The sequence below is a fragment of the Anomalospiza imberbis genome, chromosome 9 (genome assembly GCF_031753505.1).
Source record: "Anomalospiza imberbis isolate Cuckoo-Finch-1a 21T00152 chromosome 9, ASM3175350v1, whole genome shotgun sequence".
NCBI lineage: Eukaryota > Metazoa > Chordata > Aves > Passeriformes > Viduidae > Anomalospiza > Anomalospiza imberbis.
Window position 1 is genome coordinate 22175018 of NC_089689.1, and position 8180 is coordinate 22183197.

General features: G+C 45.5%; 1 protein-coding gene across 1 annotated transcript; it reads right to left on the bottom strand.

The window, feature by feature from the left end:
- Positions 1-684: 684 nt before the first annotated feature.
- Positions 685-7921, bottom strand: PRDX1 (peroxiredoxin 1). Its single transcript, XM_068198642.1, has 6 exons — positions 7766-7921; positions 4946-5062; positions 3961-4114; positions 3568-3690; positions 2629-2759; positions 685-1066 (listed from the first exon to the last, which is right to left on the bottom strand). The coding sequence occupies exons 2-6, from the start codon at positions 5049-5051 to the stop codon at positions 981-983; spliced, it is 600 nt and encodes a 199-aa protein (XP_068054743.1). The 5' UTR covers positions 5052-5062; positions 7766-7921; the 3' UTR covers positions 685-980.
- Positions 7922-8180: the final 259 nt, after the last annotated feature.

Consider the following 8180-nt stretch of genomic DNA (forward strand, 5'->3'; position numbering starts at 1 on the left):
CCCTATCACAAGCCACACTGAACTATGAAGCTACACAGCAGTCACAGCTTTGGTGTAACTTAAGGCCAGTCATGTGCCCTGAGTTTTACATAATCACTTGAAATACGAAGATTAAAGACAAAGCTGAGCACACCTGAGTACCAGATTTTGTAATTCCACCCTTTTGATCTGAATCATATGACTACAAGCTAATGGATAACTGGCATATTATCACCCACCCCCATGACATGTAGTGGGAAAGAGTGTGGATGAATGTTGTATTTCCAAGGAAGTTTCCTTTCCAGAAAGCCCAGTATTCCACTCCCATAGAGACAGCATTCAAACTCAATGTTGGATTCCCAGGAATGACATGAACAGTCAGTTTTGACTAAAGTAGATGCTAGAATGACTGTGTTGACACGGTGCATGAGGAGATGCCCCATCTTTGTCAGTCACGTGCTCCAAGCAATACCACAGTGCCGAGTTTAGGCCTGACAGCCTGACCCTCCACCTAGCAGCCAAGTCATGAAGAGTGTGAGGACTACTTGATGACTTCAACAGGCAAACCAAGTCTTTTCCTCTCCATTCTAATGGAGCTGTAGTAAAAGGCCTTTAGGGGTCAAGATGTCTACAGAAAGCTTTCAGAAGTGCAGCCTGCTCTGCTCCCAGGTCTCCTGATGACTACATACAAGAACAGTAGACATGTGCTCTTTTCACAAGTTTAATAGAGTTACAAAAGGATACCACTGCTCTATGTAACACATGGCTAACCACAGACACGGCATTGTCACTAAGGTCAACAGGGCTTGATGTACAGATACTGATCGTTAGCATTTTCTATGAAGGTACTGTCAACAGGACAAACTTTCCTTCAAGTAAAAAAGTTACTGTTAATAACTATAACATGATCCCTTGACTCAGATGCAATGACTTAATCAAAGTTCAGTAACTGATACTTGCTCTTTATGTAAGGCATACTAGTTTCCACTCAGGCTGAATGTTTATTTCTGCTTGGCGAAATACTCTTTACTTTTCTGAACATCAGGCTTGATTGTGTCACTCCCAGGCTTCCAGCCAGCTGGGCACACTGAAATGATAAGAATGTTTAAGTCTTACCAGCTGCTCCTGCAGAACATGTTTTACACAACATTAAAGTGAAGTAGCAACTCAGAACATGTACAGATCTTTGCAATATACAGACCATGCATTCAGTGTCACATGATGCTCTGTTTTGCTTGTTTCTATTTGTTTACTGGGCAGTAACACCCAGACCAGGTGTCTGCCCAGGCAACAGTGGGTTCTTTACACAAGCACCTCTCTTAACCCCACTTAAAAGCTTCTGGGAAGTTTGATAGCAAAGGTAACACCAACTCCAGCACCCAGGTCAGAAAGGCTCTAACACCATGCTACACTTATCTCCTTGGATCCAGCCAAGTCTGTATTCCCCTTATCTTTAATCCACCCTGGTCCAGCCCTCCAGCTGAATGGGGCAGGGGGAAAAGCATTCAACTGTCACTGGCTCCCTGACATGGCTATCCAAAAGCCACCATGATGCAGAGCTTGCATGGTCTCAAACTTCCAGCAGCTCCTTGAGCAGCATTTTTTGAACAGTGTTCCTTCTTTACTGCCATGGAATGCTGGATGCTAGCTCCATTCAGGACTGGCAATTTTAGCCACAGAATGCTCATCTTGTGAGTGTTGCTACACATCTTACTCTGGTCTGTCCTGATTTAGATGTGACTGCAGTCCTAAAGTTCTAAAGGAAAACCTTTTGCCAGGTTTTGACTACTCAAAGGCACAGTAAACCCCAAAAAGCTTCATTTGCATGATATGTGACCTCTCAATCATCAAATGTTTGGGATGTCTCCTCACATGACATATGTTCATATGCCACAGTCACGAGAGCAGCTTATTTTAATAAAACCTGCCACTGATTTACCACTTCTGAAGCACAATAAGTATGACCAGCAGCAACACATGTCATTAGTTAATGACAACTGATGACTACTAACACCTGCATAGCAATTTTGAGTTTCTATAACTTGGTTCTAACTTTTTATCTGCAGTGCCTTTTTTTCTTTCACACCAGTAGAAAAGCTGGCAGTATCAAACACCTTATTCCTTCTGAACTATGGGGACAGAGACTCTAATCCATTTTACCCTCACTATATACTGACAGAAAGATCAGCAGACCTTCAGGAATTTAAGTAGTTTGTCCAACAGACTGCATAAAACACTACATTAGTATTGATGGTCTCAACCTACCAAATCTGAGAGCAGAATCTAAAATCAAGCTTACTCTTACAGGCTAAGTTGTTACTACATGTTCTTAATTTCTGTCTCAAGTATTTTTTGTGTCTAACTGAAAGAGACCACTTCTATGTGCTGGACAAGACATCCATCACCAAATTGATTTAAGTGAAATCTCAACATGAGCAAGTACTCAAGGGATAAATAACTGGAATGGAATAAAGCATTATGGTGTCCTTCAACAAGCAGATTTACAGAACCAGCTGCATTTCAACAGTCACAATTACCTGCTGTGCACAGATTGATACATGTACTTAGTACCTTTCAGTAACCCCTGATTTAACCTGCCTAGTTAATACTGTTCTGTAGAGTAAACATTAGATTGAAAAGCTCTCTTACCTTCTCCATGTTTATCTGTAAACTGGAAGGCCTGGACAAGTCTGAGGGTTTCATCAACAGAACGGCCAACAGGAAGATCATTGATTGTAATCTGCCTCAAGATCCCCTTCTCATCAATTATGAACAGACCCCTAAAAACAAAGAAAAACTAGCCCTGAAGATAAGCACAGGTTTTGAAAGGCTGATTAGACTGACTTGAGTTTCAGAACCTCAGGTTCACTATTTGATTACGGCACCATTTGTGCCATTTACTGAGACCTCTTCCTAGGAACTAACACCTTGGTGCATGCACAGCAATGGAACAGTAGCAGCTGGAAGCCCAACAGGAACTAGGAGGGACAGGAGGCAAGTCAAAGCACTGACACAGGAAGATACTACTTAAGGAGGCTACTAGTAGGGAAAAAAAAAGGAAGAGAAACCCAAGAAAAAAACAAATTCAAGGAGAGACATTCTCACGTTAAAAAAAACCTCACTACACACTGTTTTCAAAAAGACAAGCAACAGCTCATCAGTCCTCCAACATCAGGTTAAGAGTTAGTAGAAGTTCAGCTCCCTTGGCAACTTTTATGAACAGCAGACTAAAGACTTGGGGTTTCATTAATCTGCACTTTGATCACTAAAAACCTGCAATCATGTTCATGACTATGTAGGTCTTGCATTACCACTGTTTGCAGCTCACCTGCATGAGACTCCTGCACTGAGCAGCAGGCAAAGGGAAGCAGAATTTAACTTAAAATCACAGGAAGCCTAAGCACCACAGAGAACCAGGGACCGGCTCCCCTTGTAGGAGTATCTGACAGCCTGCAGGAGCTCACACCTAGAACAGCCAACAGCTTTAGCTGGCTGCAGGTGTTCAAGTCAGCACAAGCTCTGTGTTCATCTCTCATGCCCATGCCTTGCAAAATAACTTTATCAGCTCGTTCCCCTCTGGCACATTACCTGTATGCAATACCTTCATCCTCCTTCAGCACTCCGTAGTCTTTGGCAATGGCACGCTTTGTGTCAGAAATTAGGGGGATTTTCATAGTGCCCAAACCTCCCTGTTTCTTAGGAGTGTTGATCCTAAAAGAAAAGTTTACACGTTAAAAGCATGGGCAGTTCAGAATGAGGGCTCAAGGTACAACAGAAGCTGATCTTCCTGCAATATCATACTCAATCTGCCATGCAGCAACAAAAGACTGAGCATACTGAAGTCCAGTATGCTCAGCTCTGTTCAGCAGCACCTGGCACTACCAATACTTACCAAGTACCTTTGAATATGCTCAGGACTCAGTTCCTGCAAGAAGTGAGGCCAGGCAGAACAGTCTGTTGGGTTAAAAGGCTGATTCTTACCAGGCAAGGTGACAGAAGTGAGAGTCAACAGAAGCTCCAATTACTTCACAGTTGATTTTCTTGAATTCATCAGCTCTGTCACTGTAGGCAATGATTTCAGTTGGACAGACAAAAGTGAAGTCCAGGGGGTAGAAGAAGAACACAACATATTTTCCTAGAAAAGCAGTACAAGCAGTTAATCTGTTAGTTTTTTAAGAAAAAGCAAAGAAACAAACCCCACCAAGACACAGGAAAAAACCTTAGCAACAACCTTAAAACCCCTCCCAACTGAATTCCCCAAAACCAGACTGTCAAATTTAACAGGGAATGCTTGTCTCTTGGGTCTACTTCCACAGGCCTGCCCCAAGTACAGCTCTGGGTATGCTACACCAGAAGACCCCATGGCTGACCCCTAACAGAGAAATGCCACAGATCTGAAAGGCTACCAACCAAGGAGACATTTTAACTGAGTAGTTGAGTAGTATATACCAATTCATCACCCTTGTGTAGCCCGCAGCATCATTAGAAATTTATTTCTAAAGCCATCAACATGAGTACTTGATTACTGCAGACTTCCCTTTGATTTTAGAGAACCTTTTTCTGGCAAAGCAAACATATTGCCAGCACTCTAGAGAAAGGGACTTTGCTGGTTAGATGAAAGAATTTTCTTTCCATTAACAAAGATGAGATGGAAGATGTTGCTGTTCCACAGGCTGGAAATGTTACACCAGTCTCGGTATGATACAGGGCAATGAGCCTGATGCAAGGTAAGAGTTTAGAGGAGTTTTATGCTCACTGGTAACAGTTATCACAGCTGGGACATTCAGTCAGGCTGCTGACAGCCTTCTAAGCATACTGCAGCCACCGCTGCACAAGTTCTGATCTTCAGTCCACTGCCAAGTGGTCACCAGCATTTCAAAGCCAAACCAAGATGCACCTCCAGATACCCCCCCAGTCCTTCCTACGGCCAGATTATCTGTGTAACTAGAGAAGCACATGAAATTACCTTTGTAGTCAGAGAGTTTGATGTCTTTGAACTGTCCATCTGGCATTACAGCCGTGGCAGTAAAGTCAGGAGCTGGTTTTCCAATGAAAGCCTTTCCTGAAGACATCTTGATTTAACCTAGACAGGAGTTAACACCAATACAGTTTAGATGGTAGTACATTTGCACCTGGAAGTAAGGATTTATTCAAAGCATCTTATCAATCTAGATTAAACACCAAAGACAGTTTATCAGCACTCGGTCTTGCAACAAGGCTTAGGTGTTAAATGAGTTTTGTCACCTGGGTAGTTGAGCCACTATAGAGACTGCCAGCACTTCAAAAAGTATGGCTCATGGCCTCCTAAAGATACAGTAGTGGTTATCTAACCAGTAACAGCTCAGAGTCTGGGAAACTGCTAGCCTAGAGCTTTACTGGTACTCAGAAAACCATACTATTCCACATGGTGGAGGAGTAGAAAGTATGTTATTAGAACTTTCAATGAGAAGAACCTTGTTCAATTTTACAAGGGAATTTAAGACCTCAAACTTGAGCTTCCTGTTGATTCTGAAAGAAAATAACTTCTGTTAATCCCCAGGGAACACTGCTCTGCACAGCTACACTTTAACCTTTTGAACAATTCAACTCTTTTTTATTTGCAACCAGAAAGACTCGTCGCACACATGGAAATCACATTCTATGTTAATTACAATTTCACCAAGCCTAAATCAGTACAGCCAGGTAGTATCCCCTTTAAGTCTATTGAAAAAGAATAAAAGGGTACACAAGGATAAGAGAATGCTACTTCTGGCTGTCTGCCCCAAAAGTTTGTCATCTGCAACACATCCTGTGCAGTATTTTTGCTCAGTCTGGGAGTTTAGTACAACTCTTTAGACTTCCAGAGCATAACATTTCAAATAGGCAACTCTACAAACCTAATTTCTGCAGATCACAAAACATTCTTAGAAGCTATTTCACTTCATTCTACACACTGCAGCACTGGCTGCCTCGAAGATGAAAAACACCTCAAAGGTTAGCATGACTCTCATGTTGCTAAGGAAAGCCAAGAGCCAAGGATTGTTCCAAGTTGTGCCTGCAAGGCACCAAGTCCGTTCTAAAAAAAGTTGAGAGCACCTCATTTCTTGGCTCTTTCCCTCTTGCCAGCCACTTCTTTTTCCTGGAGAACTAGCCCACAAGTCAAACATTTAGCTTTGAACCCACACCTAGCCTTTTTAGAGATGGTTTGCTTTTGGAAGTTTCTCTCGCACACCCTGACAGTAATAATCCACCTCTCAGTTTTCATTTTGAGAAGTGCCCACACATTCAGCATTTCTAACTGTACAACAAAGCTTCTTATCCCCATGTTCATCCAAGGGTTTTAGTCTTTAATTGCAGCAGAGTGGGAGAGAACATGGTGGCCAGGACTAGAGATCATTTGTAGGATGCAGTGAAGCAGCCTGGCAGGAGGACATCAAGAATCCTGTACCCACAAATGCAGCTGTGGTTCTCAAAGCGCAGTTCTGCAAGAGGGACGGGGAACAGCAGTTGCACAGTATTTATTTGAGATGCCTCCAACTAGCGAGTTTTATAAGCAAGAGCTGCTCAGCCTTGAGTGCATGACCCCACATTTTTATCACTGAATTACATTATTTTCTGATATCCAAGCTCAAGGTCATCCTTTTGCTCAGTACTATGCCAGTCCTTCTATATTTGTTCCATCAGCAATCCTCCGGAGTATTTCACTAGGTATTCAAGGTCAGACTGCTCTTTGATACTTCCCCTTTCTGAACTACAAGTTAGTACCCCTTTCTCTGGTAACATTAGAATCTTTTCATATTTGCAGGAGACCTTGGTTGCCTCACAGCAAGAGAGCCATGTGCTTTCCTCAGAGCACCTGCTGTGACCTGCCAACCCTTCTGCTATTCCGTGTGGGGTCAGCGCGTGTTCTGCTCGGATTTTTAGCCACAGCATTTCCTAACCCGCAGAGGAGCAGACCACAGAACCACTGTTACTTCCTTTCATTCTGAAGGAAAGTAGAATGAGCACCTTAAATCAAATACACTCGAATCCGGTCAGAGTCTCTCTGTTACTCATAGCCGCAGACGGCCTCAATTAGCTTCAAACTGCAATTATAATGAGCCAGGCCTGCTCTCTCGAGCGGGCGATTTCATACCTTTAGGGTGCCTTGAACAAAAGCGAAAGGCCGCTTCAAAACGCACCATCAGCCTCCCCCTCTGCCACCTTCAGACTGTCACCAAAGCGCGGTCAGGGCACCGCAGCCGCGGTCGGGCTGCGACACCGAACCGCGGCACGCGTGGTGCCCACGGGGCTCCGAGGCGACCTCCGAGCCTTCCCCCACCCCGCTCTGGGACAGGGGAACCCCACCCCTGCACGTCCCCGAGCCGCATCCAGCGCTCGGGTTTGGGGTTATTTAAGGCTTAGGAGCGAGATGCCGCCTCGCTTGTCGGGGAAGGGGCCGCCCGGCTCCCTGCAGGCTCCCCGCGGCTCCTCCCCGCGCAGCGCTGATAAAGGCCGGAGCGTTGGAAGGACGTATCTGCTCGCTCTCCCCGCCAAAAAAAGCCCAAACCAAAACCAGGGAAACTGAACGTGGCAGTTCAGCTGGCAGCCGCAGCAACGCGATTCTTCAGGAGCAGGACGCGGGGAGAAAGGGCTCGCCCTACGCGCCTCGCTCAAGGGCGCATCTGTGCGGAGGGGGAGGGGAAAGCGAACAAAAAACCCACCCAAAACAGTAACAAAAAACCACATAAAATTAAAATGGAATTAAAAAAAAAAACCAAAACACTGTGGAAAGCCCCCAGCAACCCCCACGGCCCCGCACACTCACTCGGAGCGCAGACGCGATCCCGCACGCACGGCAGCGGCAGCAGCTCAGCTCGGCTCGGCCCGGCCCGCACTGCCGCAGCCCCGCCGCGCCGCCCCCTTTATAGCAGCGCGGATCTCGCGAGCGGACGCGGCGGGGAGGGAGGGCGGACGCGGCGGGGAGGGAGGGCGGCCGCGCCTGCAAGGGCAGCATGACTTGGCAGATCCGGGGCCACCGGGCTGTGAGCGAGCGCTGATCGTTCCCTGGAGAGAGTCCCGGCAAGCGCCGCGCAAATATCCAGTGCCGCGGTTATAAACGATTGATGGGCTTGGTGCAAGAAGCGATGGCATTTTTAGTGCCTTAATTGACCTAGCTATGATTATTTGAAGTCCTCAGAGGGTACGCAGGACTTTGAGAGAGAGTAAGGGATGACTGGCAT

Bases quoted from the DNA above. Each gene is read 5' to 3' on its own strand.
- PRDX1 (XM_068198642.1), bottom strand. From the start codon at position 5,051: ATGTCTTCAGGAAAGGCTTTCATTGGAAAACCAGCTCCTGACTTTACT. The intron at 4,115-4,945 runs GTAATTTCATGT...CTGCTTTTCTAG, and splicing joins CAAACTCTCTGACTACAAAG to GAAAATATGTTGTGTTCTTC. The intron at 3,691-3,960 runs GTAAGAATCAGC...CTTTTCTTTTAG, and splicing joins CACTTCTGTCACCTTGCCTG to GATCAACACTCCTAAGAAAC.